The sequence below is a fragment of the Tachyglossus aculeatus genome, chromosome 24, assembly GCF_015852505.1.
Source record: "Tachyglossus aculeatus isolate mTacAcu1 chromosome 24, mTacAcu1.pri, whole genome shotgun sequence".
Taxonomy (NCBI): Eukaryota; Metazoa; Chordata; class Mammalia; order Monotremata; family Tachyglossidae; genus Tachyglossus; species Tachyglossus aculeatus.
The window spans coordinates 4,910,713-4,929,031 of record NC_052089.1 but is presented as its reverse complement, the minus strand read 5'-3'; the positions used below and the strand labels follow the sequence as shown (position 1 = coordinate 4,929,031).

At 63.0% G+C, this 18,319-nt stretch overlaps 1 protein-coding gene across 1 annotated transcript in view; it reads right to left on the bottom strand.

Moving 5' to 3' along the window:
* Positions 1-13,417: 13,417 nt before the first annotated feature.
* Positions 13,418-18,319, bottom strand: part of LOC119945106 (neuronal growth regulator 1-like) — a 38,706-nt gene continuing 33,804 nt past the window's right edge. The window contains exons 3-7 of the mRNA XM_038766133.1: positions 17,896-17,995; positions 17,244-17,247; positions 16,538-16,603; positions 13,636-13,745; positions 13,418-13,481 (exon numbers count right to left, since the gene is read on the bottom strand). Of these exons, the coding sequence (XP_038622061.1) occupies positions 13,418-13,481; positions 13,636-13,745; positions 16,538-16,603; positions 17,244-17,247; positions 17,896-17,995 (344 nt within the window). The remainder of the gene's footprint in view (positions 13,482-13,635; positions 13,746-16,537; positions 16,604-17,243; positions 17,248-17,895; positions 17,996-18,319) is intronic.

The window sequence follows — 18,319 nt, the reverse complement described above, 5'->3', positions numbered from 1 at the left end:
TCAGGGTCACTGCAAAGTCTCAGTCCCCAGAGAAAGGACATTTCTGGGCATAACACAGAAGCTTGAGGGATCTAGTGTCAGGCCGAGAACAGAGTGTCTATCAGGGTCTCTATCCGAATTTTCTCTGAGAAGCAAAGTGTGCAGACTCGTACCTGAGGTCAAGGAAGCAGGGGTGTGGGCAGGGAGGACAAAAAGCAGGTATTGTACTAGAAATTGCGGTCTAATCTATTGTGCGGTTCTGCACCGTCAATCGATCAGTTGGGTCGATGGAGCTCTTGCTGTGTGCAGAGCACTGTACTAAGCCCTTGGGAGAGTACAGTATGACAGACACATACCCTCCCCACAATAAGATTAATATTAACGATAATGTTGGTATTTTTAAGTGCTTACTATGTGCCAAGCACTGTTCTGGGCACTGGCATTGTTCTAAGTGCTTTTGCATATCGGGGGGACTGGAGTTCGTGGAGTAACAGAACTGGCGGTGCAGGTGGGAGGACAAAGCAGGTTTTCTTTTCTAGAAATGAAATTCTATACAGAGTGTAGTTCTGTCCCTCCAGTGTGAGGAGAACAAGCCACTTCTAAAGATGTGAGGAAGGGATGGGTAAGTGTTTGTAGGGAAGAGTGTGGCAGTCAGCGTAGCTGCATGTCCACTTAACCATGCTGGGCCGGGAGGGGGCAGGGAGAGTAGTCAAAAGTGTTGGCAAAACTAGGTTGTCTGTGATTCCCCCCGCCGCCTTTTCCTGCCTCCCCACTTCCCCTTTCCACACCCAACTTTGAGCACTGGTTTTCCTTTCAACAGATGTGATCCCGGTCAGACACTTAGGATGAGGGGTTCAGGTGTCTCAAGACCAAGATCCAGAACTCGACATGTCCACGGGCAGGGACCAGAGGAGAGGCTTCAGTGCCACTTCACTCCGATGAGACCGAGGTTCTTCTGCCCATCCCCAGAGGAAGCCAGAGTGAGTCCCGAGGTTCCCTTTCCTGAAATAGCATTCCCAGGCTGTTCAAAGCCCTCCAGCCAAAATCCCCTGGCAGAACACAGCTCAGGGCAGGATGGCCGAGGGGAGAATCTAGTTACTACTCATTAAAAAAAAACTGCTCAATGCATCTCTCCAGCCTTGAGGTGCATCTTTCTAATGTGGACAGAGGTCAATGCCCAGACATGCCCTGCTGTCAAGATGGGGTCTTGGGTGGTGCAGTCCTCCAAAAGAGAGAGAGAGAGAGAGAGAGAGAGAGAGAGAGAGAGAGAGAGAGAGTGTGTGTGTGTGTGTGTGTGTGTGTGTGTGTGTGTGTTTGTGTGTGTGTGTTTATGTATATTTATGGGTGTCTGTATGAGAGGCTAGCAAATTTTTGGTTCAAACCACACTTCATTTATCCATTCAATCGAACTTATAACAATAGTAATAATAATGTTATTTGTTAAGTGCTTACTATGTGCCAAGCACTGTTCTGAGCAAGGGGTAGATACATGGTCATCAGATTGTCCCACCAGGGGCTTACAGTCTCAATCCGCATTTTGCAGATGAGGTAACCGAGGCACAGAGAAGTTAAGTGGCTTGAATTAAGTTAAGGTCACAAGTAGCGGAGCCAGGATTAGAACCCAAGTCCTCTGACATCCAAGCCTGTGCTCTTTCCACTAGGCCATAGAGCGCTTAGTGTGAGCAGAGCACTGTAATAAGCGCTTGAGAAAGTACAGTACAGCAAAAAAGAGAGATGATCCCTGCCCCCTACTAGCGTCCAGTCTAGAGGAGGAGACAGGTACTAATACAAGTGAAAATGCATCAGGACATCAATACAAGTAAACAGGCATCAATTCGAAAAATACGATTACAGATATAATTAACAAAATCATTCATTCATTCAATCATATTTATTGAGCGCTTACTGAGTGCAGAGCACTGAACTGAGCGCTATATGTTGCTGACTTGTACTTTTCAAGCCCTTAGTACAGTGCTCTCCACACAGTAAGTGTTCAATAAATACGATTGAATGAATGAATGAATGACCACGGCCGAGAAGACAGGGAGACCAGGGCAGGGAGGCACGTCTGACCAGATCTGGGAGGCAGAGGAAAACCAGGGCTGGGGGACAGGGGGACCAGGGCCGAGAGGTAGAGGAGGACCAGTGCCAAGATTCAGGGGGGGACCAGGGCCAGGAAGCAGGAGGGGGACCAGGGCCAGGAGGCAGAGGGGGACAAGGGGGGGAGGCAGAGAGTGACAAGGGCCGGAGGCAGAGGGTTACCTGGGCCAAGAGACAGGCGGACCAGAGCAGGGAAGAAGAGGGGTACCTGGACCGGGGGATGGGAGACCAGGGCCGGGAGACAGAGGATTACCTGGGCCGGGAGGCAGAGGGGGACCAAGGCCGAGAGGCGGTGGGGGATCAGGGCAGGGAGACAGAGGGAGACCAGGGCCTGGAGGCAGAGGGGGGGACCAAGTCAGGGAATCAGAAGGGAACCAGGGCCAGGAGACAGAGGGGTACCTGGGCCGGGATAAAGGGGGACCAGGGCAGGGAAACAGAGGAATCCCAGGGCCGAATGGCAGAGGGGGACCAGGGCCAGGAGGCAGAGGGTTATCTGGGCCGGGAGTCAGGGTGAACAGGGCAGGGAAGCAGAGGACTACCTGGGCCGGGAGATGGGGGACCAGGGCCGGGAGGCAGAGAGGGACCAGAGCCAGGAGGAATAGGGGTACCTGGGCCGGGAGACATAGGGGGACCAGGGCCGAGAGGCCGGGGGGACAGGGTCAGGGAGGCATAGGAGGACCAGGGCTGGGAGGCAGAGGGGGATCAGGACCGAGACGCAGTGGGGACCGGGGCAGGGAGACATAGGAGGACCAGGGCTGGGAGGCAGAGGGGGACCAAGGTGTTGAGACAGAGGGGTTCCTGGGCCGGGAGACAGAGGGTCCAGGGCTGGAATGTAGAAGGGACCCAGGGCTGGGACGGGGAGAGACCCAAGAACCTGGAGGTAGGAGAACAGGGCCTGGAGGCACAGAGGGACGAGGGCCGGGAGGCAGAGGAGGATGAAAGACGGGAGGCAGATGAGGACCACGGCAGGGTGGCAGAAGGGCACCCGGACCAGGAGGGAAAGTGATACCTGGGCCGGAAGACAGGAGAACCAGTTCCGGGAGGTAGAGGGAACCCAGGTCCGGGACGCAGTGATGGACCAGGGCCTGGAGGTAGAAGGAGACCATTTATTCATTCAATCGCATTTATTGAGGGCTTACTGTTTGCAGAGCACTGTACTGAGCGCTTGGGAAGTGCAATTTGGCAACTTATAGAGACGGTCCCTACCCAACGGTGGGCTCACAGTCTAGAAGGGGGAGACAGAGAACAAAACAAAACATATTAACAAAATAAAATAAATACAATAAATATGCACAAATAAAATAAATAAATACAGTAATGAATACGTACAAAAATATATACATGTATACAGGTACTGTGGGGAGGGGAAGGAGGTAAGGCGCGGAGGATGGGAAGCGAGGGGGCCTGGGCACAGGGAGACCAGGGCGTGGACACATAAAGGGACCAGTTCCGGGAGGGAGAGGGGGACCAGGGCCTAGAGGCAGAGCGGGACCAGTGCCAGGAAGCAGATGGGTACCTAGGCTGGGAGACAGGGGTACCAGGTCCGAAAGGCAGAGGGGGACAAAGGCTGAGAGGGAGGCGGGGGACCAAGACAGGGAGGCAGAGGGGGACCAGTGTGGGAAGGCATGGGAGGGTTCACGGCCAAGAAGTAGAGCGTTATCTGGGCCGGGAGACAGGGGGACCTGGTCTGGGAGGTAGAGAGCACCCAGGGCCTGGACGGAGAGAGACCCAAGGGCTTGGAGGTAGAGGGAGATCAGGGCCGGGAGGCAGAGGTGGACCATGGCAGGATGGCAGACGGGGACCAGGGCAGAGGTGGCAGAGGGGAACCTGGGCCGGGAGACAAAGTGATGATGGCCGGGAGGTAGAGGGGACCCAGAGCTGGGATAGAGAGAGACCCAAGGGCCTGGAGGTAGAACGAAACCAGGGCCAGGAAGCACAGAGGGACCAGGGCCGGGAGGCAGAGCGGGACCAGGGCCAGGAGCCAGACGGGTACCTGGGCCAGGAGACAGGGGAACCAGGGCAGGGAGATAGAGGAGCATAGGGGTACCTGGGCTGGGAAGCAGAGAGGGATCAGGGCTGAGAAGTGGGTGGGGGGAGGGCGGCAGGGGCAGGGTGGCATAGGGGTAGTGGGGCCGGAAGGCAGAGGGGAAACAAGGTGGGGAGACAGAGGGGAACCAGGGACAGAAGGCAGAGGGTTACCTAGACCGGGCGACGGAAACCAGGGACGGAACAGAGAGAGGCCCAAGGCTGTAGATGCAGAAGGAGACCAGGGCCGGAAGTTACACAGGGACAAGGGCGGGGAGGCATAGGGGGACCAGAGCAGGGTGGCAGAGGGGGACCAGGGCCGGGAGATAGAAGGGACCCACGGCTGACACGGAAAGAGACCCAAGGGCCTGGAAGTAGAAGGAGACCAGGGCCGGGAGGCACAGGACCAGGGCAGGCTGCAGAGGGGAACCAGGGTCAGGAGGCAGAGGGGGACCAGGGCCGGTAGGCAGAGAGGTTCCTGGGAAGGGATACAGGGGGACCAGAGCCGGGAGGCCAAGGGGTGCCTGTGCTGATGGGTGGGGGGCAGGGCAAGGAAGCTGAAAGGGATTTCGTCCAGGAGGCAGTGTGGTAACTTGGCCGGAGGCAGAGGGGAACCAGTGCTGAGAGGCCTTGGGGACCAGGGCAGGGAGGTAGAGGGGGACCAGGGCAGGGAGGCAGAGGGGGACCAGGGCCAGGAGGCAGAGGGGAACCTAGACTGGGAAACAGGGGGACCAGGGCCGGGAGGCAGAAAGGGACCAGAGCCAGGAGGCAGATGGGGACCAGGGCCAGGAGGCAGAGGAATACCTGTAATGGGAAACATGGGGACCAGGGCCGGGAAACGGAGATCAGGACTGGCAGGCAGAGTGGTACCTCTGCGTCCCTGCCCTTGTATCTCCTGGTTCTCAGAAGTAAAGGGGAACTACGGCCAAAATTCAAAGGGACAAGAGGCATGGCAGGACCAAGGCAAGATGTCAGACGTGGACCAGGGCCTGGATGCAAAGGGGGACCAGGGCGAGGAGGCAGAGCGGGGCCAGGTCCAGGATTTACAAGCGAACCTGGGCCAGTAGACAGGTGGACAAGGGCCTGGAGGCAGAGGGTGAATAGTGCCAGGAGGCTGAGAGGTACCTGGGCTGGAAGGTAAAGGGGGACCAGGACCGAAAAGGGGGCGGACAAGGGAAGGAAAGCAGAGGGGGGCCAGGGCCTTGAGGCAGAAAGGGAGCAGGGCCAGTAGGCAAGGGGTCCCTGGGTCGGGAGACGGGGGACTAGGGTCGGGTGGTTTGGGTGAACAGGTCCGGGAAGCAGAGGGGGATCATAGCTAGGAGGCAGAGGGGTACCGGGGATCTGAGAAGGGGGACCAGGATCGGGAGGCAGAGGGTGTCCAGGGCCTGGAGGCAACGGTGGACCAGGGCCAGGAGGCAGAGGTGTACTCGGACCGGTAGACGGGGGACCAGGTCCGGGAAGCAGTGTGACAAGGACAGGGAGGCAGAGGGCGGCCAGGACCGGGATAAAAAGGGCGACCAGGGCTGGTAGACAGGACGACCAGGGCCGGGAGGCAGAGGGGTACCTATGCCAGGGGACAGGGGGACCAGGGCTAGGAGGCAAAGGGGTACCTAGGCCGGCAGACAGTGGGACTATGGCTGCGACGTAGAGGGTAACCAGGGCCGAGAGGCGGGGCGTGATCAGGTCAGGGAGGCAGAGGCCGGCCTGGTCCGGGAATTTGAGGGGGACCAGGGAAGGGAGCTAGACGGGGACCAGGACCGGGAGGGAGAGGGGACCCATGATCGGGACGGAGAGAGACCCAGTGTCCTGGAGGTAGAGGGAGGCCGTGGCCGGGACGCTCAAAGCGACCTGGGCCAGGAGGTAGAGGAGGACTAGGGCCAGGAGACAGAGGTGTACCTGGGCCAGGAGATGGGAGACCAGGATCGGGAGGCAGAGAGGGACCAGGGCGAGGAGGCAGAGGGGGTCCAGGGTTGGGAAACGGGGATCAGGGCCGGGAGGCAAAAGGGGACCAGGGCCGAGAAGCATGGGGGACAAGGTCAGGGAGGTAGAGGGGGGCTAGGGACAGGAGACGGAGGGAGACCAGGGCCGGTAGACAGGGGGACTGGGGCTGGGAGGCAGAGGGTTATATGGGCCAGGACCTGGGGCCTAGGGCTGAGAAGCAGAGGGGAACCAGGGCCGAGAGGCGGGGGGCGACCAGGTCAGAGAGGCAGAGGCCTGTCAGGGCTGGGAAGCAGAGGGGGACAGGGACAGGGAGGCAGAGGGGGACCAGTGCCTGGAGGCAAAGAGGGACCAGGGCCGGTAGACAAGGTAACTGGCGCCAGGAGGCAGAAGGGTCCCTGTCCAGGAGACAGGGCCGAGTGGCGGGGGGCCAACAGGTCAGAGATGCAGAGGCAGACCAGGGTCGGGAAGCAGAGGGAGACCAAGGCGGGAAGGCAGAGGGGGACCAGGGCCGGGAAGACAGAGGGGGACTAGGGCCTGGAGGCAGAGAGGGTCCAGGGCCGGGAAATGGGGATCAAGTCGGCAGGCAGAGTGGTACCACTGCCTCCCTGCCCTTGTACCCCCTGCTTCTCAGAAGTAAAGGGGAACTAGGGCCGAAAGTCAGAGGGGGACCAGGGACGTAAGGCGGGGGGCGAGCGGGGCTGGGAGGCAGAGGGGGATCAGGACCGAGAGGCTGGGGGTGACCTGGGCAGGGAGGCAGAAGGGTCCCTGGGCCGGGAGGCAGAGGAGTATCCGGGCCAGGAGATGGTAGACCAGGGCCGGGACGTAGAGGGGAGCCAGATCCAGGAGGCAGAGGAGTTCCGGGGCCGGAAGAAAGAGGGATCTGGCCTGGGAGGCAGAGTGGCACCAGGTCCATTAGACAGGAGACCAGAAACGGGAGGCATAGGGGTACCTGGGCCGGGAGATAGGAGGTCCAGGGCTTGGAGACAGAAGGGTAGTTGCACCGGGAGACAGTGGGACTGGGGCCGAGAAGCAGAGGGGAACCAGGGCCGAATGGCCGGGGGCGACCAGGTCATAGACGCAGAGGCTGTCCAGTGCTGGGAGACAGAGAGGTACCTGGACTGGGAGGCAAAGGGGGACCAGGGCGGAGAGACCGAGGGGGACAAGGGCCTGGAGGCAGAGAGGGACCAGGAATGGGAGGCAGAGAGTTACCTGGTCCGGGAGACAGGTGTACCAGGGCCTAGAGGCAGAGGGAGACCAGGGCCGGGAGGCAGATGAGAGAAGCAGCGTGGTGCAGTGGAAAGAGCTCGGGCTTTGGAGTCAGATGTCATGGATTCAAATTCCTGCTCCACCAGTTGTCAGCTGTGTGACTTTGGGCAAGTCATTTCACTTCTCTGGGCCTCAGTTACCGCATCTGTAAAATGGGGATTAAGAGTGTGAGCCCCCCCCCCCCGCCCCGCCATGGGACAAGCCGATCACCTTGTAACCTCCCCAGCGCTCAGTACAGTACTTTGCACATAGTAAGAACTTAATAAATGCCCTTATTATTATTACTATGGTGACTAGGGCGGGTTGGCAGAGGCGGGACCCGGGCCAGGAGGAAGAGGTGTACCTAGCCCTGGAGACAGGGGGACCAGGGCCAGGAGGTAGAGGTTGATTAGGGCCGAGAGGTAGATGGGGACCAGGGCCAGGAGGCAGACTGGTTCCTAGGCCACGAGACGGGGACCAGGACCGGGAGGTAGAGGGGACCAGGGCCGTGATGGAGAGAGGGACCAGGACCTGGAGGTCGAGGAAGACCAGGTCCAGGAGGCACAGAGGGATCAGGGCTGGGAGGCAAAAAGGAATCAGGGCAGGGAGGCAGAGGGTGACCAGGGCCAGGTAGTGGAGGGGTAACTGGGCCTGGAGGCAGAGGGGTCCGGCGCCTGGAGGAAAAGGGGGACCAGGACAGGGATGCGAGGGCGACAAGGGCAGGGAGGTAGAGTGGGATCAGGGCCATTAGGCAGAGGGATATCTGGGTCACGAGACAGGAGAACCAGGGCTGAGAAGCAGAGGGGTCCAGGGCCGAGTGGCAGGGGGTGACCTGGTCATAGACGCAGATGCGGACCAGGGTCGGGGGGCAGAAGGGTACCAGGGATGGGAGGCAAAGGGGGACCAGGGCGGAGAAGCGGGGGCGACAGGGGCAGGGAGACAGACGGTAACCAGGGCCTGAAGGCTGAGCGGGGCCAGGGCTAGGAGGTAAAGGGGTACCTGGGACGGGAGACAGGGGGACCAGTGTTGAGAAGGCAGAGGGAGACTTGGGCCGGGAGGCACATGGAAACCAGAGCCAGGAGGCAAAGGGGTACCTAGGCCGGGGGACAGGAGGACCAGGGCCGGGAGGTAGAGGGGACCGTGGGACGGGACGTAGACTCAACCAATGGCCTGGAGGTTGAAGAAAACCAAGACCGGGTTGCCGTGGGGCACCAAGGCCGGGAAACACAGAGGGACCAGGGCCAGGAGGCAGAGGGGGACCAGGGAAGGGTGGCAGGGGTGGGCCAGGGCCAGGAGCCAGAGCCTTACATGGGCCGGTAGGCAAAAAGGGACCAGGTTCCAGAAGCAGGGGCTCAAGAGCAGGGAGGTAGAGGTGGACCAGGGCTGGGATGCCAAGGAGGGCCAGGGATGGAAGACAAATGGGGACTAGGGTAGGTAGGCATAAGGGGACCAGGTCCAGGAGACAGAGGGTTACGTGGGCCGGGAGACAGGGGTCCACGGCCGGGAGGCAGAGTGGGACCAGTGCCTGAAGGCAGAGGGGTACCTGGGTCTGGGGACAGGGGGACCATAGCTGAGAGGTAGAGGGGACCCAGGGCCGGGACGGAGAGAGACCCAAGGGGTTGGAGGTAGAAGGAGAGCAGGGCCGAGAGGCAGAGGGGGACCTGGACCAGGAGGCAGAGGGGTACCTGGGTCGGAAGACAGGGGACCAAGGCCGGGAGTCAGACGGGTACTTGTGCTGGGAGGCAGATCGGGACCAAGGCCAGGAGGCAGTGGGGTACCTGGGACGGGAGACAGTGAGGGACCAGGACCAGGAGGCAGAGGGGTACCTGGACTGGGAGACGGAGTCCAGGGCTGGGAGGCAGAGGGGGACCAGGTCCAGGAGCCAGAGGGGGACCAGCGCCGGGAGGTAGAGGGTGACCATGCCGGGAGGCAGAAGTGTACCTTGTTCTTGAGACAGGGGGACAAGTGCCGGTAGAAGGAGACCAGTGCCAGGAGGCAGAGGAGAACCAGGGCCGGGAGGCAGAGGGGTTCCTGGATCGGGAAAGGGGGGGACAAGGGCCGGGAGGTAGAGCAGGCCCAGGGCCGCGACATAGAGAGGTAGCAAGACCTGGAGGCACAGAGGTACCAGGGCCTAGAGGTAGAGGAAAGTCAGGGCCATTATGCTGAGGGGGACCTGGGTCTGGAGACAGGGGGACCTGGGCTGGGAGGTAGAGAGGACCCAGGATCAGAACCCAAGGGCCTGGAGGTACGAAACCAGGGCCATGAGGCAGAGGGGTACCAGGCCCAGGAGAAAATGGGGGACTAGAGCCAGGAGCCAAAGGGGGAACAGGGCCGAGAAACGGGGGCGACCAGAGCCTGGAGGCAGATTGGGACCAGGGACAGGCGACAGAGGGATACCCGGGCCGGGAGATGGGGGTGTTCCTCTGTCTCCCTACACTTGTCCTTCCCGCTTCTTGGAAATAAAATGGAGCTAGGGCTGGAAGGCACAGGGGAACAAGGGATGGGAGGCAGAAGGGGACCAGGGCAGGGTGTCAGGGGGAACCAGGGCCAGGAGATAGAAGGCTACCTGGGCCGGGAGAGGGGGGACCATGGCCGGGAGGAGGAATAGTGGGTTCAGGGCCAGGAGGCAGGGGGTACCAGGGACGAGAAGCGGGGCTGACAAGGGCAGGGAGGCAGAGGGGGTCCAGGGACGGTAGACAGGGGTGACCAGGGCCGGGTGGGAGGGAGGTACCTGGATCGGGAGACAGGGGGACCAGGACCGGGAGGTAGGGGGTTCCTCTGCTTCCCTGCCCTTGTCCCCCCGCTTCTTGGACCTAAAGGAGAACTAGGGCTGGCAGGAACAGGGGAACCAGGGACGGAGGTAGAGGGGACCCTGGGCCAGGATTTAGAAGGGTACCTGGGCCAGGAGACGGGGGACCGGGGCCGGGAGGTAGAGGGGACCCAGAGCCAGAAGGCAGAGGCGGTCCAGGGCAGGTTGCCAGTGGGGCACCAGGGCCAGGAGGCAGAAGGATACTTTGGACGGGAGATGGGAGACGAGGGCTGGGAGGAAGGTGGGGGAGGAAGAGGGGGACCTGTGCCAGGAGGCAGAGGAGTACCTTGGCCAGAAGACAAAGAGGGACCAGGGCCGAGAAACGGTGGGGGACAAGGGCAGGGAGGCAGAGGGTTATCAGGGCCTAGAGTCAGAAGTAGACCAGGGCCAGGAGACAGAGAGGTACCTGGGCCGGGATAAGGGGGACCAGGGCCAGGAGGCAGAGGGTTACCTGTGCGGGGAGACTGGAGGACCAGGGCCTGGAGGTAGGGGGAACCCAGGTCCGGGACGCAGAGTGGGACCAGGGCAGGATGGCATCGGAGGGACCATGTCCAGGAGGGAGAAGGGTACCAAGACCTGTAGACGGGGGACCAGGCCCAGGAGGTAGAGGTGGACTAGGGCCAGCAGGCTGAGGGGTAGCTGAGCGGGGAGGCAGATGGGGATCTGGGCCAGGAGGCGGTGGGGGACCAGGACCAGGAGGCAGAGGGGTACCTATGTCCGTAGACGGGGGACCAGGGCCGGGATGCAGAGGGAGATCAGGGCCAGAAGAAAGAGGGGCACCTGTGCCGGGATACGGGGGACCAGTGCCAGGAGGCAGATGGTTAACTGGGCGGGGAGACTTGTGGACCAGGGCCTGGAGGTAGGGAGAACCCAAGTCCGGGAGGCAGAGGGGGACAAGGAGAGGGCATCATGGGGGACCATGAACAGGAGGCAGAGGGGTACCAAGGCCTGTAGATGGGGGACCAGGGCCAGGAGGTAGAGGGGGATGAGAGCCAGCAGGCTGAGGGGTACCTGGTCAGAGAGGCAGATAGGTGCCAGGGTCAGGAGACAGAGGGGTACCCTGGCCGGTAGACGGGGGACCAGGGCCGCGAGGCCGGGGTGGGGGACAAGGTCAGGGAGGCAGAGGGGAACCATGGTCGGGATACAGAGGGGGACCAGGGCTGGTAGGCAGAGAGATAGACTGGACCTAGGGCCGGAGGGATTAGGGGAACCGGGCCAGAAGGTCGGCAGGCGCGGGGGGGGGGGGGAAACAGGGCCAGAAAATAAAGTTGGACCAGTGGGAAAGGCAGCGGGGGACAAGGGCCAGGAGTCAGAGGGGGACCAGGTCCAGGAAGCAGAAGGGTACCTGGGCAGAGGGACAGGGGGACTAGGGCCGGGAGGCAGAGTGAGACCAGGGCCAGGAGGCAGCACGGTACCTGTGCCAGGAAGCAGAGGGGGACCAGAAAGGAGAGGCGGGGGGACCGGGGCAGGGAGGCAGAGGGGGACCAGGGCTATAAGGCAGAGTGGTACCTGGACCGGGAAACGGGGACCAGGGCCAGGAGGCAGCAGCGTACCTTTACCAGAAGGCAGAGGGGGACCAGAGCTGAGGGGCGGGGGGACCGGGGCAGGGAGGCAGAGGGGTACCTGGAGCCGGAGACAGGGGGACCAGGGCCGGTAGGTAGAGCGGACCCAGGGCCGGGACGGAGAGAGACCCAAGGGCCTGGAGTTAGAAGGAGACTAGGCCCAGGAGGCAAGAGGGACCAGGGTCGGGAGGGAAAGTGGGACCAGCGCAGGGTGGCAGATGCCGACCAGTGTCAGGAGGCAGAAGGGTACTTGAGGGCCGGGAGGCAGAGGGGTACCTAGGCCAGGAGATGGGGGACCAGGCCTGGGAGGTAGAGGTGACCCAGGGCCGGGATAGGGAGAGTCTCACGGGCCTGGATGTAGAAGGAGACCAGGGACGGGAGACAAGGGGGACCAGGGCCGGGAGGCAGATAGGCACCAACGCTGGGTGGCGGGGGGGCGGGCAGGGCCATGAGGCAGAAGGGTACCTGGGCCTGGAGACAGGGCAACCAGGGCTGGGGGGCAGAGGAGTACCTAAGCGGGGAGACGGGGTACCAGTGCACGGGGGCTACGGGGGGGAAAGCGCCAGGATGCGGCGAGGTACCTAGTCCGGGAGTCAGAAGGGGACTCGGGACGAGAGGCCGAGGAGACCAGGGCAGGGAGGCAGAGGGTGACCAGGGCAGGGAGACAGGGTTGACCAGGGCCGGGTGGCAGAGGGGGACCAGGGCCTACAGGTGGGAGAGACCAGGGCATGGAGACAGAGGGGGGCAATGGCCGGGAGGCAGAGGGGTACCCGGAGCGGGAAACAAGGGGACCAGTGCCAAGAGGTAGAGGGGTACCTGGGCTGGGAGGCAGGGAGACCAGAGTGGGCAGGTAGAGGGAACCCAGGGCCGCGATGAAGAGGAGGACCAGGGCTTGGAGGTAGAGGGAGAACAGCGTCGGGAAGCACAAAGGGACCAGGCCCCAGAGACAGAAGGGGACCAGGGCCAGGAGGAAGAGAGTTACCTGGACTGTGAGGCCAAGGGCTACCAGGTCCAGTAAGCAGAAGGCTACCTGGGCCAGGAGGCAACGGGACCAGGGCCTGGAGGTAGAGGGCACCCAGACCTGGGACGTAGAGGGACCCAAGGGCCTGGATGTAGACGGAGATTCGGGCTGGGAGGCTCAGAGCGATCAGGGCCGGGAGGCACAGAGCGACCAGGGAGGAGAGGCATAGAGTGACCTTGGCCGGGAGGCAGCGGGACTAGGTCCGAGTCGTGGGGGGAACCAGAATAAGGAGGCAGAGGGGGACCAGGGTCAGGAGGCAGAGGGGGACCAGCATGGGGAGGCGAGGGGAATCAGGGCCCAGAGGCAGAGGGATTACCTGGGCCGGGAGACAGGGGGTCCAGGTCCTGGATGCAGATGGGGAAAAGGGCCAGGATGTGGCGCGATACATGGGCCGGGAGGCAGAGGGGGACCACGTCGAGGAGCAGAGGGGAAGCAGGTCCGAGAGGCAGGGGAGGCAGAGGGCAGGCAGAGGGTGACCAGGAATGGGAGATAGAAGGGGACCAGGATGGGGAGGCAGAGGGGGACCAGGGCTGGGAGGTAGTGGGGTACCTGGGCTGGGAGACAGTTGGACCAGGGCCCGGAGGTAGAGGGAACCAAGGGCCGGGATTGAGAGAGACCCAAGGGCCTGGAGGTAGAAGGTGAACAAGTCCGGGATGCACAGAGGGACCAGGTCCGAGAGGTAGAGGAATACCCGGGCCAGGAGACAGGGAGACGACGGCCAGGAGGCAGAGGCGTCTAGGCCAGGAAGCGGGCAGCAGAACTGAGTTGTATATGGCTGGGGCGGAACGGGAAGCCAGGTCTGGAGGTAGAGGAGGACCAGGGCCAGAGGGCAGAGGGATACCTGGGCCGGGAGATGAGGGACCAGGGCCGGGAGGCAGAGGGTGACCTGGGCCGGGAGATGAGGGACCAGGGAAGGGAGGCAGAGGGTGCCCTGGGCCAGGAGACAGAGGAACCTGGGTCGGGAGAAAAAGCGGTGAAGGGGGGGGGCGGCAAGGGCAGGGAGGCAGAAGGGGACCAGAGCCGGGTGACCGAGGTGGAACAGGACCTGAATGCAGGGGCGTACCTGGCCCGGGAAACGGGGAATAGGGCCGTGATGGAGAGAGCCGTGATGGAGAGAGGGACCAGGGCCTGGAGTTTGAGGGGGACCAGGGCCAGGAGGCACAGAAGTACCAGAGCCGGGATGCAGACGGGGATCAGGGCCAGGAGGCAGAGGAGTACCTGGCCTGGAAGACAGGGCGACCATGCCAGGGAGGCAGAGAGGTACCTGGGAAGGGAGACAGGGTGAGCAGGGCTGAAAAAAGGAGTGTAACAAGTGCCGAGAGGCAGGTGGCGAACAGATCAGAGAGGCAGAGGCAGACCAGAGCCGGGAGGCAGAGGGATACCTGGGCTGGGAGATAGGGACCAGGGCTTGGAGGCAGAGGGGTAACTGGACCTAGAGACGGGGTACCACGGCGGGGAGCAGAGGGTGACCAGGACCAGGAGGTAGAGACGTACCTGGGCCAGAAAGTAGAGTGGGACCATGGCCAAGAAGTAGGGGGGACCGGGATAGGGAGGTATAGGGGGACCTGGGCCGGGAGACAGGGAGACCAGAGGCGAGAGGGGGACCAGGGCGGGTAGGCAGAGGGGGACCAGGGCCAGGAGGCAGAGTGGAACCTGGGCCGGGAGACAGGGGGACCCGAGCTGGGAGGTAGATGGGACGTGGGGCGTGACAGAGAGAGGGAGCGGGGCCTGGGGGTCCAGGGAGACCAGGGCCGGGAGGCACAGAAGGACCAGGGCCGGGAGGCAGAGGGGGACCAGGGCCAGGAAGCATAGGGGTACCTGGGCCGGGAGACAGGAGACCAGGGCCGGGAGGCCGAGGAGTACCTGGGCCGGAAGACAGGAGGACCAGGGCTGAGAAGCAGAAAGGGACCAGGGCCGAGAGGCACGTGGTGACCAGATCATAGACGCAGAGGCGGACCGGGGCCTGGAGGCAGAGGGCAACCTGGGCCGGGAGGCAAAGGTGGACCAGGGTGGAGATGTATGGGCGACAAGGGCAGGGAGGCAGACGGGGACCAGGCCCGGGCGGCCGAGGGGCAGCAGGGCCTGGGGGCAGAGAGGGTACCTGGGCCGGGAGGTAGAGGGAACCCAGGGCCTGGACGGAGACTCACCCAAAGGCCTGGAGCTAGAAAGAAACCAGGGCTAGGAGGCAGAGGGGTACCTGGCCCGGGAGACAGAGGGACCAGAGCCGATAGGCAGAGGAGTACCTGGGCCGGGAGGTAGAGGGGACCCAGGGCCGGGATGGAGACTCACCCAAGGGCCTGGCGCTACAAGGCCTGGAGGCACAGAGGGACCAGGTCCAGAATGCAGAGGGGGATCAGGGCATGGTGCCAAGGGGGGACAAGGGCCAGGAGGCAGAGGGGTAACTGGGCCGGGAGGCCAAGGGGGACCTGGGTCGAGAATACGGGGAGACAGGGGCAGGGAGGCAGGGGGGACCATGGCCGGGAGGCCACGGAGTACCAGGGCCGGGAGGCAGATGGGGACCAGGGCATGTAGGCAAAGGGGGACCAGGTCCAGGAGGCAGATGGGTACCTGGGCCGGGAGACCGGGGACCAGGGCCGGGAGGCAGAGGTGGAGCAGGGCCAGGAGGCAGAGGGGTACCTGTGCCGGGAGATGGGGGACCAGGGCCGGGAGGCAGAGGGGGAGCAGGGCCAGGAGGCAGAGGGGTACCTGGGCCGGGAGACGGGGACAAAGGCAAGTAGGAAGAGCGGACCAGGTCCAGGAGGCAGAGAGGTACCTGGGCTGGGAGACGGGGGACCAGGGCAGGAAGGCAGAAGGGTACCTGGGCCGGGAGGCAGGGGGACCAGTGCAGGGGAGCAGAGGGGTACATGGGCCGGGAGACAGGGGGACCAAGGCCGAGAGGCAGAGGGTTACCGAGGTCGAGAGAAAGGGGGACTAGGGCCGGGAGGCACTTAATACAATACTCTGCACAGAGTAAGCGCTCAATAAATACGATTGAATGAATGAAAAGGAGGCCAGAGCCCAGAGCCACTGAGGGACCAGGGCCGAGAGATAAAGGGGGATCAGGGAGGGGTGGCAGAAGTCGATAAGGGCCACGTGGCAGAGGGGTACCTACACCGGGATACATCGGGACAAGGGCGTGGAGGTAAAGGGGACCCAAGTCCCGAATGGAGAGAAAAGCGGACGGGACCAGGGCAGAGAAGCCGAGGGCGACCTAGGGAGGTAGAGGAGTACCTGGGCTGGGGGGCAGGGAGACAAGAGCGGGCAGGTAGAGGGGACCCAGGGCCGCAACAGAGAGAAGGACCAGGGGCTAGAGGTAGAGGGAGAACAGTGCTAGGAAGCACAGAGGGACCAGGCCCCGGAGGCAGAGGGGGACCATGGTAGAGCAGTGGAGGGGGACCAGGACCAGGAGGCAGAGGGGTACCTGGACCGGGAAGCAGAGGGAGACCAGGGCTGCGAGGTGAAGGGGAGCAAGGACCAGGAGTCTGAGTGGTGCCTGGGCCGGGAGACAGGGGGACGATGGCCAAGAGGTAGAGGGGTACCAGGCTGGGAGACGGGCAGCAGGGCCGGTTGTATATGGGACCCAGGGCTGGGAAGGAGAGGGGGACCCGGGCCTGGAGGCAGAGGGGGACACGGGACTGGAGGAATAGTGGGACGAGGGCTGGTAGGAAGAGGGGGACCAGGGCCAGAAGGCAGAGGGGTGCCTGGGCCGGGAAACAGGGGAATGACGGCCAGAAAGGGACCAGGGCCGGTTGGAAGAGGGGAATGACGGCCAGAAGGGGACCAGGGCTGGGAGAGGGGCAGCAGGGCTGGGTGCTTTATCTGACCTGGGGCTGGGACGGAGAGGGGAACCCGGGCCTGGTGGCCGAGGGCCACCAGAGCAGGTAGGCAGAGGGGGACCAGGGCCAGGAGGCAGACGTATACCTGGGACGTGAGACAGGGGGACTAGGTCCGGGAGGCAGAGGGGAACCTGGGCCGGGAGACAGTCGGACCAGGGCCGAAAGACAGAGGGGAACCAGGACTGAGACTCAGATGGGAACCAGGACCAGAAGGCAGAGGGGGACCGGGGCCAGGAGGCTGAGGGGTAGTTGGGTCAGGGGACAGAAGGACGAGGTCCAGGATGGAGAGAGACCCAAGAGCCTCAAGGTAGAAGGAGACCAGAATCAGGAGGCACAGAGCGCTTAGTACAGCGCTCTGTACACAGTAAGCGCTCAATAAATACGATTTAATGAATGAATGAACCAGGGCCGGGAGGCAGAGGGGAACCAGAGCAGGGTGGCAGAGGGGGACCAGGACTAGGAGGCTGAATGGTCCCTGGGCCAGGAAACAAGGCGACGAGGGCCTGGAGGTAGATAGGAGCCACGGCCGGGGAAGAGGGAGACCCAAGTGCCTGGAGGGAGAAAGAGACTAGGATCTGGAGTGCGAGAGAGTCTAGGGCCGGGAAGCAGAGGGGGACCAGGGCAATGCGGTACAAGGGGACCATTGCCAGGAGGCAGAGGGTTACTTGGGCCGAGAGGCAGGAGATCAGGAAGAGGGTGACCAGGGCCAGGAGGCAGAGGGGTACCTGGCTGGGAGACATAAGGGACCAAGGCCTGGAGGCATAGGGGACCAGGGCCAGGAGGCAGAGGGGTACATGGGCTGGGAGACGGGTTCCAGGGCCACGACGTAGAGGGGGACCAGGGCCTGGAGGCAGAGGGGGACCAGGGCCTGGAGGCAGAGGGGGACAAGGACCAGCAGGCTGAGGGGTACCTGGGCATGGAGGCAAAGGGGGATCTGGGCCAGGAGGTGGGAGAGACCAGGGCCTGGAGGCAATGGGGGACGAGGGCCATGAGGCAGAGGTGTACCTGAGTAGGGAGATGAGGGTTCCATGGCCAGGATGCAGAGGAGCACCTGGGCCGGCGATCAGGGGTACCAGGGCTGAGCGGCAGATGGGGACCACAGCAGAGTGGCAGAGTGGGATCAGAGCCGAGTGACTGGGGGTACCAGGGCAGGGAGGCAGAGGGGGACCAGGGCCAGGAGGCAGAAGGGTACCTGGGCCGGGAGATGGGGGACCAGCGCCGGAAGGTAGAGGGGTACCTGGGCAGGGAGGCAGAGGAGTACAGGTGCTGAGAAGCCGCGGGAACCCGGGCAGTGAGGGAGAGGGAGACTAGGGCCAGGAAGCAGAGGGTTACCTGGACTGGCAATCAGGGGGACCAGGGCGTGAGGTAGCGGGGTACCTGGGCCGGGAGACAGGGGTACCCTTGGGTGGTAGGTAGAGAGGACACAGGGCCAAGACGGAGAGAGCTGCCAGGGCCCGGAGGTAGAGGGAGGCCAGGACTGGCAGGTAACGGGGACCCAGGGCCAGGAGGCAGAGGGGAATCAAGGCCGAGAAGGAGGGGAGACCAGAGCCAGGAGGCAGAGGGGTACCTGGGTCAGGAGACAGGAGGACCAGGGCTGGAAGGTAGAGGGGATCCAGGGCTGGGACGGAGAGAAACCCAAGAACGTGGGGGTGGAACGAGAACAGGGCCGGGAGGTACAAAGGGTTGAGGGCCGGGAGGCAGAGGAGGACCAGGGCAGGGTGGCAGAGGGGGACCAGGACCAGGAGGCAGAAGGGTACCTGGGCCGAAAGAAAGGGGGACCAGGCAGAGAGACAGAAGGATA